This window comes from Antechinus flavipes, chromosome 3 (genome assembly GCF_016432865.1).
Source record: "Antechinus flavipes isolate AdamAnt ecotype Samford, QLD, Australia chromosome 3, AdamAnt_v2, whole genome shotgun sequence".
Lineage (NCBI taxonomy): Eukaryota > Metazoa > Chordata > Mammalia > Dasyuromorphia > Dasyuridae > Antechinus > Antechinus flavipes.
This window is the reverse complement of record NC_067400.1, coordinates 521,899,111-521,924,433: the sequence shown is the minus strand read 5'-3', so window position 1 is coordinate 521,924,433 and position 25,323 is coordinate 521,899,111. Positions and strand designations below refer to the sequence as shown.

General features: G+C 41.3%; 1 protein-coding gene across 9 annotated transcripts in view; it reads left to right on the top strand.

The window, feature by feature from the left end:
- Positions 1 to 21,005, top strand: part of P2RY6 (pyrimidinergic receptor P2Y6) — a 104,918-nt gene extending 83,913 nt beyond the window's left edge. For 5 of the 9 annotated variants that reach the window (XM_051987167.1, XM_051987171.1, XM_051987170.1 and 2 more), the window contains 2 exons: positions 790 to 866; positions 18,464 to 21,005. In XM_051987167.1, the coding sequence (XP_051843127.1) occupies positions 18,525 to 19,532 (1,008 nt within the window). In that variant the 5' untranslated portion in view covers positions 790 to 866; positions 18,464 to 18,524 and the 3' untranslated portion in view covers positions 19,533 to 21,005. The remainder of the gene's footprint in view (positions 1 to 789; positions 867 to 18,463) is intronic. The other 4 variants (XM_051987172.1, XM_051987165.1, XM_051987174.1 and 1 more) reach the window with 1 other exon arrangement.
- The last annotated feature ends 4,318 nt before the right edge of the window (positions 21,006 to 25,323 follow it).

Below are 25,323 nucleotides of genomic sequence, written 5' to 3'. Positions count from 1 at the left end.
AGAGACCTTATAGAATATTTGATCTCTCCATTTTTCCAATGATGAAACTAAGGCTCCAAGAGAGGCAGGTCACTTACCCAATACAAAATTCATCCAAATTCAGTATTAGAACTGAAGTTTTCCTGGCTCTCTGCTCCAGGACTCCTTTCTCTTTCTATTATTTCTTCCAGAATTGTTACTGTTATTTAAAATGCCAATGACTTTTGTGGCTCTACTGTAGCAATTTATTGTCTCAGTAAATTTTTTTGCTGATTTTCCAGAGTATTCTTAGAAAGACAATGTATTATTTTCAAATAGGGAGAATTTTGCCTCCTCTCTTCCAGTATTTCTTTCTTTCATTTCTATTTCTTATCTTATTGTTATTAGCTATGTCTAATAACATAGTAGTGAAAAGAGGGAGCATCCTTACATTATTCTTGGAATTATTTAGTAAAGTTTCTAATGTTTTCTCATTATAGAAAATTCTAGTTTTTATGATAGTAGAAAATGGTCCATCTGTTCCTGTGCTTTGTAAGGTTTTTAGCATAAATGAGTGTTATACTTTGTCAATGGCCTTTTAAAAAATCTATTGATATAATCATGTCAAGGATTTTTTTTTTAAATGTGTTCAGTTATATTGTTTTCCTAATATTAAACCATCCTCACATTCTTAATAAGAATTTTAATTTGGTCATAATAAAGCTTGTACTGCTATATTTTTTTGCTAGTATTTTATTAAAAAATTTTGCATCAATATTTGCTAATGATATTGGTCTAAAGTTGTCTTTTTCTGCTTTATTTCTTCCCCAGGACTTTTTTTTATTACATACAAGGAGAGGATATAAGGAAGAAAGGAGGAGAGAGAAGGAAAAAGGAAGAAGAGAGAGGTAAGAAAAAGAGAAATGGAAAGGAAAATGAGAAGGAAGGAGAGGGGATGAGGAAAAGAGACAGAGGAAGGGAAGAAAGAGAAAAGGGGAAAGGGAGAGAGAGAGGAAAAGGAGGAAGAAAGGAGGGAGGGAAGGAGGGAGGGAGAGAGAGAGAGCACACGCTATTTGTACCTATAAATCCTTGATGAATGAGCAGTTCAACATGTGACTAAGAAAAAAGGTGGATCTAATTCAGTTAATAATTGTGGTTCCTGAGGCCCCCCCATAAGAGCTGGGTTGGGCTGGCTGGGCTGAGGCAGCTTGGGCCTAACTGATGTTCTGGAAAGTATCCACAGGCTAGACTGTGTCTACCCCCTCTATTTGCCCATATCCAAAACTATGGCACTTGTCTTGTTGTTTCTTAGACAGAAGCGACCCGTTTTTTAAAAAATATAATTAAAGCCCCTACTCTTCTGACTTCGATGAGCTGAACTTAGCCCTTGATCATCCAGAACCAGCCAAACTCTGTCGTGTAGGCATCTATTACCCCAGATTAGTCCCTGCCCTGAGGTGGCTCCTAGTCAGCCTCAGCAACTGGGGGAGACATGGCTCTTCCCCTCAAAATAAATTTTTAAAAAAAGTCTTAGCCACATTTTTTCTGAGAAGAGTTTTAAGTCCTTCCCTGAAAGGCTTTGCATCCCCCTTAACTTTTCTAGGCTCAAATTTTCAGAGAAATGAAACCTTCCCCATTGGTTTCCCAAGGTTTCTGGTCTCGCCCTTCCTCTTGTCTCCCTCCCCTGATACCCCTCCTTGCACAGATTTGGACAAGCTGCTCTGAAGGAAGAAGAAGTGAGTACTGAGAAAGAGAAGAGAAAACAAGTTCTTCCTCACCCCTCACCCTTCCCCAAACCACAGAGACCAGAAAGGCCTGGGGTCGTTTTTAGGAAGGAGGCTAACTCATACAAGAAAAGGTTCCCCTCTTCTTTTTGTATGTGTGTGTTTTGTTTATTTTAGGAAATTGAGGATTAGCAGATGCAGACCCTAGGTGGGCTGAGCATCCTAACTGTTTAGGGTTGAAAAGGAAAGACAGCATGGCCAGTACAGTGATGAAGCTGGAAGCAGGATCAGGCTGGGTCAAGCCTGAATCCTGTTTAGGAATGAAGTCAGGGCTTGGGCTGATTTCAGGGGTCTACCTGGGATCATTCATTCATTCACTCCATAAACCTTTATTAAACACCTACTATGTTCTAGGCACTAAGGATATAAAAACAAAAAGGAAAAGTCACTACCTTCATAGAGCTTACATTCTAGAAGTAGGGTGGAGGGCAAAATAACATACACATCCATTCCTTTCTCTTTGTTCAAACCACAAATACTCTAGTGCAAGCTCTCATCACTTTCTCTGCATCATTCTTGATTTCCTGCACCATTCTCCTACTTCTCCACTTCTCTGCATCCTCTCTTCCCTCTTCAATCCATTTCCCACGCAGCTGCCAAAGTGAAATCCTCAAAACACATATTACTATGCCAGTCCTCTGCTAAAGAAGCCTCAGTGGCTCCCTAATTGCTTTTAGGTTAAGGCACAACTTGTCCATTTGACTTAATGGATTTTTGTAGCCCAGCTCCAAGTTGTCTTTCCAAGATAATTTCACATTATTCCTCCTCATAAACTCTCTTCTTTAATCCTCTAGTTCTTAACTTTGGGGACATGGACCCTTTTGGCAGTCTACAGACCGGAAATCTGTAAAGCCCATGGACTCAATTTTCAAATAATGTTTTTAAACAATTTTAAATTTAAATTTTTATTAAATTAAATTAAATTTTAATTTTAAAATTAAACAAACAAATAAACAAATAAAATGAAATACACCAGCTTACTAAGGAAACCAATTACATTGGAATACAACTATGAAAATAGTTTTCAAACCAAGTTTATAGTCCCTGGGTTAAGAATTTCTATTCTAAAGGAGGGAGGGGAAAAGTCAGAACAGAAGTGAGTGCAAGGGATAATGTTGTAAAAAAATTACCCAGGCATGGGTTCTGTCAATAAAAAGTTATTATTAAAAAAATTAAAAATTAAAAAAAATGATAAAACAACAACAAAAAGATATTAGGAAGTCATCTTCTAAGAGATGGGTGTAGGGAAGGATAATTGGGGTGAATCAGATGGTAAGGCCTACTTAAATGACAAAATTTTGGAGTTGCAAGAAGTCTCAAAGGCCACCTAATTCAACTCAGTCCTGAAAAATAAAACCTTTTCTAAAATATTTTTTAAAAAAAGAATTTCTATTCTAGATAAACTGGTACACTTACATGACTCATAGAAGTCATGCCATCTTTTGCCACTGCCCTCCCGTACCGGAAATGCTCTCCCTCCCACTTTTGCCTCTTCCAACCCTGCTTCAACCTTCAGAGTTCAGCTCAAATACTAATTCTTCCTTGGACCTTTCCTGTTTCTCCCCCACCCCTATGAGTGTGCTCCTAATCACTGTAGTATTTTTTCTTTTACATCCTTCATTTTCTTATCTTGGAATTTTTTCAAACTAGAGCAGGAATTGTTTCATTTTTGCATTTGCTTCCCACAACGTCTGGCACTTAATAAGTGATTCTTAATTGATCAGTTGAAGTAAATGCAAAATCCATACAAATTAAATGCAAAGTAATTTCATCAGGAGAGGGCACTACCACCTGGGAAGGAGCAGGAAAGATGGCTCCTTCATGGAAGAGGTATTTGAATTGAGCATTGAAGAAACTGAAAAGTTTTAGAGGCAGGGGTGAGAAAATGTCTGCTGGCACAGGGGCTGCATGTGCAAAGATCTGGAGGCAGGAGATGGAATGTTATGTATGGGGGAAAAGCAATCTGGTTAAAATACAGAGTGCAAGAAAGAAAGTCCTATGAAATAAGATTGAAAAAGCAGACTGAATCCAGATTGTGAAGGACTAAACAGGAGTATTTGAATTATAAACTAGAGGAAAAGAAGAGTGGTTTAGGGTTCAGTGTGGGGCTGGGATTAGCTCTTAACCCCTACCAAAGAGAACATTTCCAAGGTAACTTGTCCCCATCTCATTACTACTCTGCAGCACTTTCAGTACAAATCAAAACAGGGACTTTCCAAGATCCATATCTGTTTCCCAGCAGATAAGACCTTCTCCAAACCTAGGACAACTTTTCCCACATCTTACCAAGCCTGTCTTTGTCTGCGGTAGTTCCTGCCCAGGTAGTGACTCAATCTTCCCTTGCCTTTGCACACTGACCTATGAGTCTTCTCTGGCTTTCCAAACCTAGACTCTGGACCCCTCTCTGGGCTTCATTCACTTCCTATGAAGAGAGCTTTGGACTTGGAGAAGGATGCAACCGAAAGGGATGTATCTCTCCAAGAGTCCAATTCAAAGTCAACGCAACAAGTCATTTCAGTGGGCCTCTATTAAAAGGGGATTATGAAGGTATTGTGCTAGGTGCTGGGAGAATAAAGATAAAAATGAAACAGCCCCTGCCCTCAAGGAGCTCCCATTCCACCAGGACTTAGGAGTGATTCACACTCACATTCACATTCATTCAATCATCCAGCAAGAATTTATAAGTGCCTACAGTGGTTCTCAAAGTATGGTCTAGAGAATCCTGGGGATTTCTGAAACTCTTTTAGAGGGTCTACAAATTCAAAAATAGTTTTTATTTCCAATATGGTAAATGTCTATAAATATAACCCAGATAAACAAAAACACTTTGGAGAAATCCTCAATAATTTTTAATAGGATAAAGATACTGAAAACAAAAGTTTGAGAACCATTGGCTTAGTAGATAGAAAGTCGCTAAAGTCAAGAAGTCAAGACAGAATTTAAATCCAGTCTCAGGCACTTACTAAGCTGTGTGATCCTGGGCAAGTCATTTTACCCTATTTGCCTCAATTTTTTCATCTATAAAATGTACTGGAGAAGGAAATGGTCAACTACTCCAATATCTTTGCCAAAAAAAATATCAAAAGGTATCGCAAAGAGTTGGACATGATTGAACAAAAATGTGCCAGGAACTGTGCTAAATGTAGGGATGGTTCTTACCCCAAGGAATTTGTGTCTGACTAAAGGATAAGTATTCAAAAAATATTTGCAAAATAAGTGTATAATAATGATTATTACATATCATGTATCACACATGTAATTATAGAAGTAGAAAATTATAGAAGTATAAATAAATGTTTAAGTGTTTGCTAATTGATTAATTGAAATTAATATAAAATACATGTTATCAAGAAGTACTAACAGCTGGAAGAATCAGGAAACTAGGCTATGATACTTAAATTAAAGCCAGAAAGAAACTAAAGATTCTCAGAGGTGGAGACAAAGAGGAAGTGCATTCTGGGAATGAGGAACAGCCTGTGCAAAGGTGTAGATAGAGGCAATGTAATGTTATATATTGGGAACATCTACAAAGCCAGGCTAGGAATGTAGAATTTGTGAATTGGATATGAGACAATAAGGGTGGTAAGGCATATAATGTAAGTACAACACAATAAAAATTGAGGAGGTAGAAGAGGAATATCCATATGGATCAGGGAAGGCTTTATGAAAGAGTTGATCCCCGAATTTGAGTCTTAAAGGAAGACAAAGATTCTCAGAGTTAGGGATGAGAAGGGAGCAAATTCCAGGCTCATGGAAAATCATGAAGTTTGAAAGCAACTATGAATGAAATAGAATTAGTGAATAATAATCCATAATATCCATAATAACAAACATTTATTTATCATTTTAAGGGTTACAAAGTTCCTCATACATTTTACTTTGATTGATTGCCATGGAAATCTTATAACATAGCTGCTATTATCATTATCCCTAATAATTTTTAACAGATTCAGCTTCTATGGATTGAAATTCAATGCCTTGCCCAGAATCCCACAGCTCATATGTCTCTAAGGCAGAATTCTAATACAGGTCTAGCATTCCATGCACTATAAATTACTACCTGTAACATCATGAAGTATAAAGACAACATTTTTTTAAAAACATATTTCCTGATCTCAAGAATTTATATTCCATTGGAAAGAATACACTCTTTGCAAAGCTAAGTAAATACAAAACGAGTAAGAGAATAGTGACATCTTGAAGGATCAGAGTTAGGAGGTTGCAACTGAGATATGCCTTGAAATAAACTAAAGATACAAAGAGACAGAGCTAAGAAAGTAATTGATTCTAGGTGTGAGGAAACACACCTGTGCAAAGGGACAGAAGTGGTGGATGGACTTCTGGAAACAACATCTAGGCCATCTGTGCTGGAACACAAAATGTATGCAAGGGAATGATAGGAAAGAAGGATGGAAAAGTTGGTTTGAGCTTAAAGCCATAGCCAGGAATTTGTACTTGAGGCATTCTCATTTATAGAATGAAGGGAGGAATCAGAAACCCTGGAGCACTGGCAGTATAGGGAAGGAGAGCTCACTTGAAACATGTGATCTTATCCAGAAAGCAGTGTTAAATGCCTGTTTTGTATAGGTGCCGAGGATACAAAAACAAAACAAGAAATAGTGCCTGCCTTGTAAGTCTCTCTAAGAACTTACAACTTCTGGGAGAAACAAACAAATAAATATAAACAGGATAATTGAGAAACAGACACACACACACACACACACACACACACACACACAGGATAATTGAGAAACAGATAAATATATACAAGATAATTGGAAGAGAAGGAGAAAGTGGGAGAGGAAGGGGGAAAGCCAGCCCTCTCCACCTTTGGGTAAGCCTGGCCAGAAATGAAGAGAGAGATGGAGAAAGGTCAGCAATACCCAATTTCAGTTGGCAGTTAGGTTTTGGGAAACCCAGGGGGCAGATATCTGGGACCACATAGATTAGTATTTAACAAGGTTTTAGAGAAACTCAAGGTTCTTTGTAGAATGGGAAAAGTATTGGCTATGATGGCAGGTGGAGATCCAAATTGGATCCAAATCCTAGTTCTGTTATTAACTCTGTGTCTTTGGGGCCAAAGTCTGAGGGTGATTGAGTGTGTGTGAGCCAGGGAGCATGTGTGTTTGTATAAACCTCAACCCCTGTGACATCTGCTCAAGCTGGGAGGGGAGAGAGGGCAGCTGCTCTCTGCCAGGGAATTCCCCTCCTCCCGAGAGGAAGGGTCCAATTAACCCCAGCTTTCACAATCTCCTGCTGAAAAGGCAAAGGCAGGAACAGAAATTGCCACAAAGCCCACAGAGTCACTCTCCTGGAGGTGGGAGGGGAGAGAACCGGCCAGCCTAGCTAAGTGGCCGCCCTCTGGCCTTCTCCAACCTATCTGTTTGTGGCTGATTCAATCTCAGCCTCTCCTGCCTAAGACAGGAGATTTCAGGAGCCTATGGGGCAGAACCTCCCCCCCTCAGCAAACTTGTTTCACCCTCACGCCATTCCCCCTATTTACCTACCATCTTCCCTCCTCTTCGGGACTAAGGCCAGATCTGCCAGACATTGAGAACCAGCATTTTCTGGTTAAAAATTTAGGATCTAAAAGAGCCAAATGTCAGAGCTGGAAAGACCTCAGAGGGATCTAATTCAGGGCACACCCATCAGCCAGTCCCTTCTACAACGTGCTTGGAAAGGGTCTGTCCGCCTTTGCTTAGGGATCACTGTTAGTTGTTTGTCCTTTGTTCTCAAAGAGGATAATGACATAGCAATGATATCTTGACTTGCAAGTAGTTGGATTTAAGTGAGACAGAGCTGTGCAATCACCAGGCTCTCTGTGTTCTTTGGAGCAATCTGGCTCCAGTGAAAAGATACAGATCAGAATCTGGGAAGGACCTTAACTTAAAAACTCAAGGTTTCCCGCTGCATCTGAGACCACTGCCAGTCATGTTACACGTGGGGAAACTGAGGGAAAACATACAGGAGGTATGGCAGAATGAGACCTAGAACTCAGGGCCACCCGGACTCCTAATCTGCTTTCTGTACTGTACCATAATTCCCACCTTGGAGCCTTTGTTCAGGGCTCTGCTTAGGGTCCTATCTCCTCTGAGAAGCCCTCCATGACTGCTCCAAATCCCTCCCTTATCTGGATTTCTACAGTTCTTAAAGGCTGGGCCACCCACTATAGTCATTCATCTTCCTTTTCCTGGCTCCTTCTCCTTTGGTGTCTGGCTGCCCGCCATGCTGAGAGATCTCCTCCCGCCTCTGTCTCCTGGCTTCCTTGATCCCTTTCAAGATCCCCCCCAAAAAATGACTGAACAACAACAATAAATCTGTGACTCATGCTCAGGAAGGAGTCACTGACATAGGATTTGAAATCTGTCTTGGGCTACATGGTTGATGGTCGAGATGGAGGCAAAAAGGTAGTTTTTAAAACATTGTAGATTCTTAGTTGCCTTCATTGCCATGAAAACAGCAGGCATGAGGATAGACCCCGCCATCTTTTTTTTTTCCTAGTCAGTTTATTTATTTTTAATACACATTGCTTTATCATGTTGGGAGAGAAAAATCAGAGCAAAAGTGAAGAACCATGGGAGAGATAAAAAAAAAAAAAAAAGCAGAAAACAGTGAATATAGCATGTGTTGATTTACATTCAGTCTCCTTAGTTCTTTTTCTGGTTGCAGATGCATTTTCTGTCCAAAGTCTTGCTTTGGATCACTGAACTGCTGAGAAGAACCACGTCTTTCATGATTTATCATGACACATTCTTGCTGTTATTGTATATAATGTATCCCTGGTTCTGCTTGTTCCAATGGCCATACCATCTTTAAGAGCTTTCTCAGTCCTACCCCTATAACTGCAATCTTTTCAGATTAGCAGGATGCAGCCTAGAATAAGCAAAGGGAAATCCACTAGATGGGAATTATGGCTTTGGAAGGATAGTCTTGGTTCTTTTAGGACTCACCACATAACCTTAGGCAAATTCTTTCCTCTCTCTGGACCTCAGTTTGCCCATCTGTGAAATTAAATACTTGGACCACATGAGCCCTGGCTTTCTTGGGATCCGTGGTTTATTTAGAGTTGTGGGGTCATATCAAAGTAATTCTGAAACATATCCAAATCATGAAGACACCATGATCCCTGTAGAAATAAAAAATGGAATAAAACTCAGCCTTGGTCTGTGAGAACTCTAGATATCTTCAATTTACAAATAGCGACACCTAGTGGACTATGCCATTAAATCCTAGAATCATTAAAATCTGCCTTGGCCAGGTTCTGGATCAAGAGAATATGGAAATTTTAGATGAGATATAGAATCTCAGAAGTGGAAGGGACTTCCGGATTCAGAGCTAAAAGGGACCTACGGACAGCTGAGTGGCCCAGTAGAAAGGGCACTGGACTTGGAATCATGAAGACTTCTTTTCCTGAGTTCAAATCCAGCCTCAGACACTTTCCTAGCTGTATGATCCTGGGCAAGTCTCTTAACTATGTTTGTATCAGTTTCCTCATCTGTAAAATGAGCTGGAGAGGAAATAGCAAACTACTTCTGTATCTCTGCTAAGAAAACCCCAAATGAGATCTCAAAGAGCCAGAAATGATTGAACAACAACAAAGAATATAAAATATCAATTTACAAATCTAGAGCTGGGAAGACTTTAGATATTTAGTCCAAATCTCTCATTTTACATGAAGCCCATGAAAATTAAAAGACTTGACAGTTGGTAAACATCCAAGAAGGCTTCCAAAGCCCAGTTCTCTGACCTCAAAGACAGTGTTTTTTCCATTATTCCAATGCATCATCCATTAGAGCTGGAAAGAAGAAGAGAAGAAGCATTTATTAAGCACCTAATATGTGCCAGGAAGTGTACTAAGTATTAATCTCATTTGGGTTTTTTTGGAACAATACTGGGAAGTATATGCTATTATGGACCCAGTTTATAGTTGAGGAAACTGAGGCAGACAGTGATTATATGACTTGTCCAAGATCTCACAGGACATTAGCAATTATTTAGTCAATGATAGTGGTCTACAAAGCTCATCTCCATCCCGGCTTTAAATCTTTGGTCCTCATTATTATCATCATTGAAGGCCTTTATAATTACAAAACACATTACAATTGTTATCTCATAGGAGTCTCACAGTAGCCCTGTGATGCAGGAAGGCAGATGTCTATGCCCCAGGGTCTAGGAAGTATGTTTGTGGTAAGAACCTGAGAAAAGAAAGAACCAGGTTAGTTTCAGAGTAGCTGGAACTTTTAAAGATCATTATCAAAAAGACCCCACAGAACTCAGTAGTGTTGGAAAATAAGCCCAGGATGAGCTGCCGCTGACTTCTGTTTCCCCAGTTGCAAGCTGGTCCATGAGTAGGATTACAACCAACATTCTTTTAGAGCAAGAGAAGAATCCTTTATTCAGCTATTCTCATGAGAAGCAGATTTGCTCCCTAGTTGTATACACACTGAACATAGAAGTGGGAGAAAACTTTATACTATTAATTCCGTTCTTTACCCTTCCCTTCAAGGTTCGGATTGGTCCAAGTTACAATCTAAGTTACAATTGGTAGGATTTACATCTGAGTTACAACCTTCCTTAGTGCCCAGTCATTGACCTAGCCAGTTTGGACCAGTTTAGGTCTAGGCTCCTTTATCAGGAATTTTGGTGTTTAGAATTGACTTGCAAAGTGACTGGTTAGAGCTATGTTAACAAGGTATTTTTACTCCCCCTTTCATCCTGTTTTGACAACATCTATGAAAACCTACTTTCTCATACTCCTCACAAGATGAGAAAAATGAAGTTTATAGAGTGAAAGATATTTGGCCAAAACAGAACCCAAATGAAGACCTTTTGACCTAAAGCCCAGAGCTCTTTTTGCTCCCTGTCCAATGTTGCTTCTGTAAGACCAAACAGAGAAAGGGAGAATGTGACAAGAACGGTGATCCCTTTGTTTTTCCACACATACCCCCAGAAAAAATTCCCAAACCCCAATCATACATATACAGCTCATTCATTTCAGGATATGAAAGAGACCGGGAGCTCCCTTCTAGAGCAGAACTCCTGCCCACATTGGAGTTTAGCCCAGCAAAGTTGGACCAGGGAGCAGAGAAGCCTAGGAATACAGACTGACTGGGTGCTTGGTAGACATACCAGGAGTATTTAGCATCTCACAGGCCAGACTATGAGAAATATCCATATTGTTTCTCCCACAAGGTATTTAAAACACCCAGTAGGTATACTAGGAAATATTTTTTGAATGCATGAGTGAGTGAGCAAATGAAGGACTGAGTGAAGAAATAAATTAGTGGAAAAAATGAATGCATGGAGAGTGAATGAAGTGAAGAAATGAAGAATGAGTGAATGAAATGAATAAGCAAATGAGCAAGCAAATGTAAATAAATGGATGGATGAATATATGAGCAACTAGTATAAGTATGAGTGAGTCAGTGGATCCCACATCCTTTGACCTTTTGCTGTCTTGATCTAATCAGTGTGCCCAGGGTGTTTTCCCCAATGCCCCAGACTAAGAGTCAAAGGTCACAGGAGGACTGTTGTGAGAGATCTGGGCGGAAGAGTTGAAATTCTGGTTCTTTTTCTATTGTGCTACCTCCCTGCCTGGGCTTGACACAGAAGAGAGAGCTATCCTTCAGCTGGGGAAAGGAGGAAAAGGAGAAAGAGAAGGAGGAAGAGGAAAAGGAAGAGGAGGAGAAGTTCAGATCTTTAACCACTAACCCATATACTACATTCTCTTGAGGAGGAGAGTGTGCCCCAGGGTGTAGGAAGTATGTTTGTGGTAAGAATCTGAGAAAAGAAAGACCCAGGCTAGTTTCAGAGTAGCTGGAAATGGTCAGGACTTATATAAAGGGCTAGACACCAGATGGGGTCCTTAGTAACAAGAACTACATACCCACACATATAAAAAACATTAAATTTAGAATTGAAGTAAAATGATCTGGACTCATCTCTTGGCCCTTCCACTTACTACCTTTGTACCTTAAGCCCCATTCCTTCCATTTCTGAGACTCGCTTTCTTCAGCTGTAAAATCCTTATCTGTAAAATGGAGAAAATAACAGCACCTACTTCATTAGGTCATCCTGAGGATCAAATCAGATAAATTATAGTAAGCAGATTTCAAACCTTAAAGTATTACATAAGTGCTAGCTATCATTATCATTATCTATAAAGTGAATGTCTGAACTAACTGATCTCTGAAGGTCCCACCTGCGGGAGATCTTCTAATTCAACAAATTGCATAGATTTGACATTTTCAAGACCATCTTTCCAGCTCCTTACCTCCAGTTCCTTTCTTAACTAAGCCCCTGCCAATATTGGGTGGTGGAAGAGCTCATGGGACCAACAGCTGCCAGCCTTGGTGCCTCTAGTAAGAGAACCTCAAAGTGTTTTAGTTGCAGAGCTGCCCATTTGACAGATAAAAAAACTGAAAGCAGGGAAGCTTTGCTTGAAGAGAAGGGGGAGGACAAACACAGGGATTCCATCCTACAGGTTTGTTGCACCTCGAAGGTCACCATGAAGTGAGGGGGTGGAAGGGTGGACATGAAGAAATTATTTTCTGGGAATGAGTCTTTTTTCTCTGACTCCCCAAGCTCTGAGTCGAGCATTTCCTGAGACTGGTTTCCGGATCTGACCTTGGCAGGGTCTTGAGACTGGATGGGGGCGTGGGGGAGGAAGAGGGGAGGAGGGAGAAAGCCACATGCTGAGCTATTTCAACCAGCAAAGTTGGACCAGGGAGCAGAGAAGAAAATCGATCAGGCAGCTGGGCAGAGGCAGTCCAAGGCAGGCTGAGAGTGGATGTTCCCAGGGGGCAGAAACCAGAAAGATTCTGAGCTGAGCCCTCAAAGGCCAAGGTAAGGAACCCATTCTCTAGAGTGCCTCTGAAGCACCACATGTGGGGACTAGGGCATCGTGTCTATATTCCTATATTTTGGGCGGGGGGTTTAAGGCTATATACTCCTAGACAGAACAGCGAGGCAACATAGTATTGAACTTGGAAGCATGAGGTAAACCTGAAATTGCCTCACTAAGAGCATCTGAAGAGTGCTGGGTTTCTGTTGTGTTCTAGCAGTGGGACCTTGGGAAAAATCATTTATCTTTCCTGGTCCTTGATTTCCTCATCTGAAAAATGATGGGGTAGAGCCAACTCATGTCTAAGGAAGGGCTCTTTCAATCATAAATTTGAGATGCTATTAAATGAGAGTTGGTGCTATTAGTCATATAAAGCATAGGCTAGTAGAGCTGGATGGGGCCTTAGGGACCACCTCTTCCAATTACCTCCCCTTACCCTTTAAACAGAGAGGAAAACTGAGGCCTGGAGATATGGGATTGCTCAAATTCAGCAAGTCTGAAGCAGAACCAGCTCTAGAACCAAGTGTCATGACTAGCCCAGTCATTGCCCTTGTGGGAATTCACTGTGCATGTGAGATCCTGGGCAGTCACATAAATACCTTGCTTTCTACCAGAAAACTTTGATATTAGGGCTTGCAAGGGAGCTCCCATGGAAGAATTCCTATCTGCAAGTTAACTGCTTGGGGGCCCCAGGAGGCTACTGTGACTCAGCTCAGGTCTTTTCTCTATCTATTGGAGAGAGAGAAAGGGAAAGAGAAAGGGAGACAGTGAGAGAGAGAGAGAGAGAGAGAGGAAGGGAGGAAGGAAAAGAGACAGATAGATAAAAGAGAGAGAGAGATAGAAAGATGGAGAGAAAGAAGAAAGCAGAAAGAGAAAGGGAGGAAAAGAGACAGATAGAAAAAAAAGAGAGAGAAAGATGGAGAGAAAGAGAGAGACAGAAAGAAGAAAGCAGAAAGGGAGAGAGGGAGGAAAAGAAAAAGAGAGAGACAGAGAGAGAGAAAGACACCAAGAGAGGAAGAAAGTGAGGGGAGGAGTGGGAGGAGAATGCAATGTAGTATAGTGGGTAGAGATCAGCCTGAAGAGCAGGAAGCTCTGAGTGCACATCTTACCTTTGATCCATGTTGCTGCCTATGATCCTGGGTAGACCATTTAATCTTTCATCTTCCCAGGAAACTCTAAAACTAAACTGGAGAGCCATGTATTGGTATAGGGAGTTTCCAGAAACTGGAAACCAATGAAATCACAGTTCTAGGACAATAAATGTGTGTGTGTGTGTGTGTGTTTGTGTAGTGTACATATGTGAATTTTATATGTGACATACTGTTTGTATACCTGTGTATATGTGGATATATAATGTGTATATATAATACAAAGTGTACATGTATTGGATATTATATTTCTCCATATGTGCATTGTGGGAGGTTTGTGTGCTATGAGGATGAATGTGTTTGCATGTGGATGTTGCTGTGTGTTCATGGGTATAGTTATTAGTTATGACCTGAATAACGTGATTTCACCTGGAGACCAGAACCTATTTGGGGTTTAGCTTGAAGACTTCTAGTGATAGGGAACTTGCTCCTATAATTCTTGGCATGGGGCCCCACATCCCTGGAACCTTTCTGGCTTATAAAGTCACCTATCTCGGTGGGTCCAGAGATCACTTCAGGCCTCCTGCTGTCACTGGAAGTGGTACCTGCTCCTCCCCGTTTGTCTCTCCCAATCTTTCTCCCTACACTCTACACCATAAGTATACAATCCCTGGGGAACTATTTATAAAGGAGAAGATAACATACAGATTTCAAAATAATACACAAGATTGCCTCAAAAACAAGCAGAAATAACAACTACCCAGTGTGGACAGCTCCTCAATCTCTCCTCTACAGCCTGGCCATTTTCCCATGAAGTCCCCAAATGACCTGTTCCTCTGTGATCCCAAATCACAAATAAATCCCCAAAATAAGGATGGGTCATGACCTACTTCCCATGAGATACCATTTGTTAAAAAAACTCTGAGTACAGTGCCAGGTACATAATAGGCTCTCTCTAAATACTTCCCTTTCCTTTCCTCTGGCAAACTCTACTGCAGAAGAAAGTTAATCACATTCTTAATGATAAGTTTTATTTTTTAAATCACCTTCATTCCCCAATTGAACCCTTTCCCTCTTTAACCCAGGGAGCCAACTCCTGTAACAAATTTCAAAAAGGAGGAAAATGTGTTTTAAAAAAAACAACTAGCCAACGTGTCTGCTGGATCTAACATAAATGCAATGTGCTATACTTATAGGCCCCACTTTACAAAGCCCAGCTTTTGTTTTAAAACCATTCATTCACCTGGCTTTAAGAAACAGGAAAGACCCTATTTATACTACAGAGGCAAAGTGGTCCAATGGAAAGATTGATACTCTTTTGAAAACTGTTTTCTAACAGGATAACTATCATGTTCTCACCGAGAAGCATAGACAAGCCCTGATGGGAAGAGAAGAAAGAAAGAAAAAGAAACAGAGAGGAATTATAGGTTTTTAAGCTTGCAGTTCAATTTATCCTTTTTTTTACAGAGGAAAAAACTGAAGTGAAGAGAGATTGAATTACTTGTTCAAGGTCACATAGGCTGTTCCAAGAGCTCTTTGTTAGTTGGACTTTCTGGACTATTGGGAAAGGGCTTGGTGGATTTGGGTTTACTGGCACCCAGGCTGTAAGGAAGAGAGGAGAAGATGAGAAAGGGACTTCCTCAGATGCTCTTAAGACTTTCCTTTGTCCTTCCCATCCCAAATCCCCTCTGTAGTCTCACTTCTTCCTGTTCCTTTCTATACTTTCTGAACTAGGCAGACAGGATCCCTTTCTTGCTGGATTCCAGGCATGCACCTTCATTTCCAAACTCCACACTGTTGCCTCAAAAACTGCCTCAAGACATTGAATATATCATCCCTCCTACCCCATTCATACCTGCAGCAGAGGGAGCTGGTTTATTCTGTTTGGTCCCAAAGAGAAGTAGGGAATGGTCTTGAGAGAGCAGGTAGGACAGACTTCAACTCAACATAATGACAAAGAAAGTTGTTTCACAGATAATCAGGCTACCTTTGGAAAAATTGAGTTCACCTATCATGGACCCTTCTGGCAGTCTTACTCAGAATATAGGTCCCCTTTCTCAGAATTATATTTTTAAATAACTGAAGGAAATCCTAAATTTCCATTAGAGATTGGTGAAAATAAAGGTGAAATTTTTTTTTCTTGAGTTGACAGTTCCTCTGAGATCTAACCACAGATGCCTTCAGGGGTGAAAAGACTTTAGTTTGAGAACCCCTCGTGTCCAAGATTTTTCTACCCTGGCAGGCAGGAAGAGGGAGTTGCATTCCCTCTGTAGAGATTAAAACCACCTACAATAAGAGAGATTGAGGCAGAGATTTGAGCCAATGGCACTTTATTAAAGGGTCTATGGTCCTTTCCAAGGAAGTAGACCTTAAATCTTCCTCACAATCTGAGATGCCTCCTCCTTCCTTTTTTATAGGGCTAGATGCCCAGTCATTCCAGAACTGCTATACCACATACAGAATGATTCCACTGAATAAACAAAATAATACATCAATAAGGTCACAAGTTGGAGGAAGCAAGGAATATCTCCACATAAAATGGACAAACTTCTTCTTAATTTGGGTAAAAGGAAATGTTTCAGGAGGACAGCGAAATGGTGCCATGGATAGAGCACCACCTTGAAGTCAGGAGGACCTGAGTTCATATCTATTCTCAGACACTTAACACTTCCTACCTGTGTGATCCTGGGCAAGTTGCTTAACCCAAATTGTCTCAGAAAAAAAAAAAGGAAATATTACAAGCTATCACAGTCAGTGACCTAAGTGATTACAAGATGGCCATTTGCAACAAGATTAGTAGGGAAGTAACAAACTGGGAAAACATCTTTACAATTAAAGGTTCTGATAAAGGCCTCATTTCCAAAATATATAGAGAACTGACTCAAATTTATAAGAAATCAAGCCATTCTCCAATTGATAAATGGTCAAAGGATATGAACAGACAATTTTCAGATGAAGAAATTGAAACTATTACCACTCACATGAAAGAGTGTTCCAAATCACTATTGATCAGAGAAATGCAAATTAAGACAACTCTGAGATATCACTACACACCTGTCAGATTGGCTAAGATGACAGGAAAAAATAATGATGAATGTTGGAGGGGATGCGGGAAAACGGGGACACTGATGCATTGTTGGTGGAGTTGTGAACGAATCCAACCATTCTGGAGAGCGATCTGGAATTATGCCCAAAAAGTTATCAAACTGTGCATACCCTTTGATCCAGCAGTGTTTCTATTGGGCTTATACCCCAAAGAGATATTAAAAAAGGGAAGGGGACCTGTATGTGCCAAAATGTTTGTAGCAGCCCTGTTTGTAGTGGCTAGAAGCTGGGAAATGAATGGATGCCCATCAATTGGAGAATGGCTGGGTAAATTGTGGTATATGAATGTTATGGAATATTATTGCTCTGTAAGGAATGACCAGCAGGATGAATACAGAGAGGCTTGGAGAGACCTACATGGACTGATGCTAAGTGAGATGAGCAGAACCAGGAGATCATTATACACTTTGACAACGATATTATATGAGGATGTATTCTGATGGAAGTGGATTTCTCTGACAGAGACTTAACTGAGTTTCATTGGAGAAATGATGGACAGAAACAGCTACACGCAAAGAAGGAATACTGGGAAATGAATGTGAACTATTTGCATTTTTGATTTTCTTCCCAAGTTATTTTTACCTTCTGAATCCAATTCTCCCTGTGCAACAAGAGAACTGTTCGGTTCTGCAAATATGTATTGTATCTAGGATATACTGCAACATGTTTAGCATATATAGGACTGCTTGCCATCCTGGGGGGGGGGGAGGAGGGAGGGAGGGGAAAAAACGAAACATAAGTGATTGCAAGGGATAATGTCGTGTAGAAATTATCCATGCCAGGATGCGAAGTTATTATTAAATAAAATAAAATTTATATATAAAAAAAAAAAAGGAAAAGAAAAAAAAAAAAAAAAAGATGGCCATTTGCTCCTACTGGACAAGAGATTGGTCCAAAGATACAAAAATAATTTAGGGGACTGTCCTTGTAGTTGTAATCTTTGCCACCCTGAATTTGGTCACAACAAGGCAAAACAGGGATTGGAGGGTCTTTAACTAACTTCCTATAGTTAAGCAAGTGAACTTAGAATCTGCTGCTCATAACTGTTGGGGTCTTATATACAGAACTTTGATATGATTTATCAAATTGATTAATACTGATTGGAATAGAGTAGGGGTCCAAAACGAATTCTTTCTCTCACATCTGAGGTCACTACCAACCCTTAGACATTTCCAATCTTTTAAAATCCTATACCACTACCACCATCACCCTTCCTTGTACCCTGTGATGCAGGTTCCTCAAATAGAATGCCCATCGCTTTAGTTCTGCCCATTTTCACTAGCTTTCCCCCATGTAGGAGGTGTTCTCCCCAGTCAGCTCTGCCTCCTGCCTGCTTCTTTCAAGTCTCAGCTAAAATCCCACCTTCTACCTGAAGCCTTTCCCATCTCTGTTTATTCTAGAGCCTTCCCCTCTTCCGATTATCTTCACTTAGGTATCTTGTTGATACATACATTTTGTCTTTTCTCTCTCCCATTGGTCTGCGAGTTTCTTGGGAGCAGGGCTGTCTTGCTTTTAGCCCAGTGTCTAGCACATCGTAGGAGCTTATTGAATGTTTATTAACCAATTGATGGAGAGAAGGACTCTGGATCATGCAGCAAGGCAATGACGGGGCTGAGTCTCTCCATCAGAAGGGCTAGGCTGTCCCGATCACTGTGTCCCTAATGAGTTTCCCATTCCTCTTTTAGTTTCTCCAGGCGTAGGAAGCGCTTGACCTTGCCTCTTCCTTCAGACCCAGGTCCCCTGGACATGGAGGCAGGAAATGAGACGACCACAAAGACCTTTGGCTTCCCGGGCTCCCCTCCCTCCTGTGTCTTCCACGAGAACTTCAAGCACGTGCTCCTGCCCTTGGTGTACTCCCTGGTGCTGGCCCTGGGTCTGCCCCTGAACGCCTACGTCATCGTGCAGATCTGGCTGTCGCGGAAAGCCCTGACCCGCACAGCTATCTACATGCTGAACCTGGCCGTGGCCGACCTGCTCTACACCTGCTCCTTGCCTCTGCTAATCTACAACTACGCCCAGAGAGACACCTGGCCCTTTGGGGACTTCTCCTGCCGCCTGGTCCGCTTTCAGTTCTACACCAACCTCCACGGCAGCATCCTCTTCCTGGCTTGCATCAGCTTCCAGCGCTACCTGGGCATATGTCACCCCCTGTCCAGATGGCACAAACGGTGGGGCCGAGGCTCCGCCTGGGTGGTGTGCGGGGCCGTGTGGCTGGCCGTCTCAGCCCAGTGCCTGCCCACGGTCGCCTTTGCCCAGACCGGGGAGCTACGGAACCGCACTGTCTGCTATGATCTGAGCCCTCCGAGCCTGGCCGCCAGCTACCTGCCGTATGGCATGGCCCTCACCTTCACCGGCTTCGTGCTGCCCTTCAGCGCCGTGCTGGCTTGCTACGTGCGCCTGGTCCGCCGTCTGTGCCAGCAAGGCGGCCCTGAGGGGCCGGCCGTGGCAGAGAAGCGGAGCAAGTCGGCTCGCATGGTGGTGGTGGTGCTAGCCGCCTTTGCCATCAGCTTCCTGCCATTCCATGTCACCAAGACTGCCTACCTGGCTGTCCGGTCCATATCCGGGGTTCCCTGCCCTGTCCTACAGGCCTTTGCTGCCGCCTACAAGGGCACGAGACCCTTTGCCAGTGTCAACAGCGTCCTCGACCCCATCCTCTTCTACTTCACACAGAAGAAATTCCGCCAGAGCCCCCAGCAGATCTTGTCCAAGATCAGTGCCAAGTGGCAAGGCACTAAGTGGCAACAGGGACACTGAACTCCGAGGGGCACAACGGGGTCATGGGCCCCAGATGGCTCAGCCAGGTGTAAGCTCTAGATTGTCCCACTGTGTTGCCCAAGAGGCACCTCCTTCAGATAACAGGGAACCCTAAGACAACTGTAACCTCCTCCTGCAAGGGAATGATGCGCCCAAAGACCCTGAAGATCCCAGTAGCTTGTGAAATCTTAGGGTGAAGTGTCCAAAAGCACTACATTGGGAATCAGAAGTTCTGGGTTCAGATCCTGGTTCTGGGTGACTTAACTTTTCTGGGCCTCAGTCCCTGGAAGGGATTGGATAATTCCAAGGAGAAAAGATTGGGTGATACAGCTCTTTAGTCACCCTGCTGTCTATCATGATGGATATTCTGGAGCACATGAAATAAGAAGAATCATTCTGGGATCTAAAGTGATTCTCAGACTCCCAGCTGAGTCCCAAATCGATCCACCCTCATCATTTATTTATTGAGCACCTTCTTACACTGCATGGGGAACTGGAAACAAAAGCAGTGTAATAGAACAGAGAAAGCCCTGACTGGGAACTCAGAGGAGGGAGCTGGGTATGAGTCCAGCCACCAACTCACTATGTGATCTTGGGTAGAGCTGCCCTCCTCTCCCAGTCTCCTCTGCTTCCCAGACACAGAAAGGGGTGGATGGGCTTGTTGTGATGAGGATTGAGTGAGGCAGTAATTGTAAAGCACTTATAATAAGCACTATATAAATGTTAACTCTCATTGCTATAATGATGATGACATGATTTCTAAGACTCCTTCTAGCTACAAATCCCATGATCTCGGGGTGGATGTTGTGAGCTCCCTTACAGAATTCTGATTTATGGGAGGCAGCAAGGGAAGGAAGAAGGAAGGAAGATGTGAAAAAGGTGGAAAAGCAAAACTTAAGCATGACCTAGACCACGGGGAGGTAGGAGACCAAGATCTGAGACCTGCCCCTAGTACTGACTTTGCTGTGGGATCCTGGGCAAGAGCCTTTCATTCTCTAGGTCTCATTTTCACTTCCCCTTCTGTCAAATGACAGGAGTAGGATTAGAGGAGTAGGACTCTTAAGGTGTCTTCTGATATTGACAGACTATAAGGTGTGTAACTCATGTTCTACCTGACTAGGATGGCTGCTCCCAAAGCCATTTGTGCTCCCCTCTCTGCTCTACCCTTTACCCAGCATATCTTGCCTCCTGATCATTACATGTGGAACTCCTACTTTAAAGCCCAGCATATTCCTGATGCCCCCTGATCAGTAATGACTTCTCCCCTCAGACTTCACAGAGCACTTCTCTGAGGCACGTTACCATGTAATGTTGTGAATTAAATATTTGTGCTTGTGACTTACCCTTTACTAGATTGGAAGCTCTATGAGGGCAGGGATAGAGTTTTATTTAAACTATGTGTCTACTTCAGCTTGGAGCACAGTTGCCTGTCCCAAACAATAGGTGCTTAATAAACATTTGTTAAAATGAAAATACATTTCTGAAATTGTGTATTCCAAGACTGATTCCAGCTCTGACATTTTCTGTAAGGTTCCTCTTAATTCTGACATTCTCTGTTCTAAGATCCCTCCCAGCTCTGACATTCTATTCTTAGGTCCCTTCTACCTCTAACTTTCCCTGTTCTAAGGTCCCACTCAGCTCTGACATTCCCTGTTCTAAGATCCTTTCTCCTAACAGTCTGTATTCCAAAGTCTATTCTAGCTCTAGCATTCTTGTTCTAAGTTCCCTGCCAGCTCTGACATTCTGTGTTCTAAGGTTTCTTCTAGTTCTGACTTTCCCTGGTCTAAGGTCCCTCCCATTGACATTCTGTATTCTAAATCTCCCCCTCTTCCTAGCTCTGACTGTCGCTTCTTTCTGCCCTTTGTCACTGTATACTACCTATCACTACTAGAGAAAACAGGGACATCAGCAAACCTCCAAAGTGCAGATAGATGTGAATCAATAATGTGGAGGGGAGATGAGGCACTTCTGGCATAACCCATGTCCCAGCACCTAATCTACTTTTCTTCCCTGTATCATCATTCCTGTTGGTCTTTTTTAGCCCAGATGTTCTTAATATTTTTGTGTCGTGGCCTTGCTTTGGCAGTCTGGTGAAGCGACAGACCCCTTCTCAGAAAAATGTTTTCAATGCATAAAATAAAGTATACAGGATCACAAAGGAAACCAATTACATTGAAATAAGGTTATAAAAGGAGGCTCAGGTGGCAGAATAACAGGAAGAAATTGAATTCTCCCGCAAAACTCTCAATAGATCTAGAAAATGTACTTGATCAAACTCTGATGGGAAATAAAAAATAAAGTCACAAGTCTTTCATAGCTGATCCTGCAGCTCTCCAGGATAACCAGAATAACCAGAAGGTGGCAGCACTTCTGCTTGTTTCACCACTTTTCCCCCACAGGAAGGCAGCTCTGTTTTGCCAACCAATTGATCAATGAATCAACACATATTTATTAATCCAGAGAAATTACTATGGTGATTACTCCGTGCTGTCACTGGAAGGGAAAGGAAAGGAGGGAGGGATGGAGAAAAGAAGAGAGGAAAGAAGAGGGGAAGGAAGGAAAGAAGGAAGAAATGAAGGAAAAGAGGGTGGGATGGAGAAAAGGAGAGAGGGAAGAAAAGAAGAAGGAAAGAAGAAGGAAGAAAAGGAAGGAAAAAAAGTTATTATGTACTTGTTATGAACCAGGTACTATATAAAACCCTGGGGATACAAAAGCTCTCTAGGAGTCTCTATTCTAATAGAGGAAGGCAAAATACAAAAGGGAACAGAAAAGGAAGAATGAAACAGGAAATAATTGAGAAGGCAAAACCCCACTTATTCACCCATCCCCATCTCCAAACAGATCTTAATAACTCGATGACTCCAAAACCTGATGTTTCCTTTCTCCAGATAATACTATACCTAGGGAGAAGTGATCAGAACTTCACCCTTGAGGTGCTGACATGTAGAGGGGCGCTTCTACTCACAGTGGTCCTTCTGTATCTCATGATCTTTCTGCCAGTCCTGCTAAGCCAATTTATGGAATAACGGACTACTCTTCTACTACCAGTTCCCAAGGATGAACCCCCTCTCTAAACCAAACTTCCTTATTTAAGTTTTCTTTTATCCAACAGACCTGATATCCCTAGCAGGTATCTCCCCAGGTATCCTTCTTTCTCATTCCCTTTCTCCCTCTTCCATACTTCAGGTACCTAAATGACTGGTTAGAGCTAAACTCCCCCTACCTCCTAATCTTGATAATATTTTTCCTGGCACTGGAGCCCCACAGTGAATCCAGAAGCATGAGAAAGAAATCATATTTTGCCCTAATTTTCTCTTAGTCAAAGAAACCAGATCAAACACTTTTCACAGCTATGCAAAAAGGAAGAGTTATTAACTAAGTAAAAACTAAGTCCAATGACATAAAATTAGAAAATTATGTCTTTCACACAAACAAAATCAATGCAATTAGATTAAGAAGGGAAGTTACTAGTTGGGAGAAAGGGTCTTTCCCATTAAAAATCTCTAACATGAGGCTGATATCTGAGGTAGATAGCAAACTAACACAAACCTATAAGACATAGATAAATGAAATACAAATAGTTCTTTTTAAAAAATTGCACCAGGCATGGTGGCATAAACCTGTAATTACCAAAATCAGGGAGACTGTAGCTGATGAATTGCTTGAGCTCAGGAGTTCTGAGCTGCAGTAGGCTAAGCTGGGAGAGTAGCAGGGTAGGGAAGAGGTTGTAGCAGACCTAAGGATTGGTGAACCAGCCCAGAATGGAAAGAGAATGGATCAAGGATCTAGTGCATGTTTAATCTATATTGGATTGCTTGCTGTTTAGGGGAGAGGGTGGAAGGGAGAGAGAGAAAAAAAATTGGAACACAAGGTTTTGCAAAAGTGAATGTTGAAAACTATTTTTGCATGTGTTTGAGGAAAAAAAATTTAAACTATTTAAATGCAAAAAAAAAAAAAAAAAAAAAACAGCCCAATGATCTAGTACTGATCAAGGTGGAGATGGAGTCTATGAATAACTGCTATACTTCCAGTCTAAGTAAAATAAGGCACCTTAGACCCAAAAAGACAAGCAAACTATTAACAATATGAAAGATAATGCCTAATCATTAATAATTTTAAAAAGCATATCAGAACAATTCTGAAGTTTCATCTCATAGCCAGCAAATTGACAAAGAATATAGATGGGAATAGCCAATTTTGGAAGAGTTGTATAAAGACAGACATGCTTATGAACTAGTGTTCAGTTGTGACTATTCTAGAAAATTATTTGTTCTCATACAAAGAAAGTGACTGGATCCATATCTTTTGCCCCAGAGATTTCCTTGCAGGCATATAGGTCAAAGAGTTCAAAGCTAGGGAGAAACGTCTCATATATGCTAAAATATTTACAGTAGCACTTTTTTGTATTAATGAACAACTGGAAACAAAGTAAATGTTAATAAGGGAATAGCTTGATAAATTGTGTTACAAGAAAATAATAGAATATTATTGTACTGTAAGAAAAGACAAAGTGACTCTACAAAGAAACATAGGGAGATTTACATGAACTGAGGCAAAATAAGTTAGAACCAGGAAAGAAATATATATCTAATGACTGCAACAATGTAAATAAAAATACAAAAAGAAAAATGTAACGGAAGGCTATATAATTATAAAAACCAATCATACTCCTAAAGAAATTAGAATATGTTTCTCCTTCCCTTCATTGGAAAGCATGAATGTGAAACATTACATTCCTGGTCAGATTTAGTTAAGTTGTCAGTTTGTTTTTCCAAAACTTTCCTTCTTTCTTTTTTATTTTTTGCCTTTAGGGATGATTCTCCCATAAAAGATCAAGAGATGTGAAGAGAAGTGGGAGTAGAGAGGGATGGTGATACATAATCAGAAATAAAAATTATATTTTTTAAAAAATCAATAAAAAAATTTTCCCCACAAGTTTCTCTAGGGACAGCCAAACAGTTACTGGGTTGCTCTGGACTTTTTAATTTTCAAATTCAGAGTAAAGGAGAATAAAATAGAGAAGTTAGAGGGGAAAGAGTAGGGGGGGGGTTGTGAAGGGAACAATATTCCCTATGCATGTATGTGTGTAAACCTTTCTCCCAAGGGTTTCTGTTAGAAACTTTTTAAAAAGATGACAATGGGTTCATTATCTGCTTCCCAGAAGCCACAGATCATCTAGACCCTGTGAACTTTTCACCTGAACTGGCCCTGATGCCCAAACCAAGCATTCAAGTCACAGAATGTAGCCAGGTCTTAACAGGTAGCCCATCTACATAAGCTTCTGTGTGCAGTACAGGTGTTATAGGTGCCTCTAACACTCAAATTTTTCTAGATCCCATTGAATTCTGAATTATATTTTCAGAGACAAAGTAAGGTCCAGAGAGATGCAGCCAGTACTGCAAGGTCACATAGTAAACCTGGAGCCAAGAATCCAGCCCTCCTACTTATTAGCCTGCCAAACTCACTCAGGTTAGCCTGAGCTTCAGGTAAGCTATTGCCTGAGCAACATTGGAAGGATAACTAGCTGGCTCTCTTGGCTTTCAAAGGACTTAAGTTGTTCTGGGTTCCCCAGGACTAAAGCTATACCCATCTCCCCTCCCCAAGCTTATGGTGGGTCAATGATATTATTTTCAAAAAGCCCCAAAATGAGATCTATTTGTTTTCTTCAACCTATAAGTAAAATTTTTCTTTGAGTTTTATGAACTGTGTGTTTGCAAAGGGATTTAGTGACATTGCATTGGGTGGTGTCATGTAACAAGATTCCCAGAATATTTGGTTGGTAATAATGGAC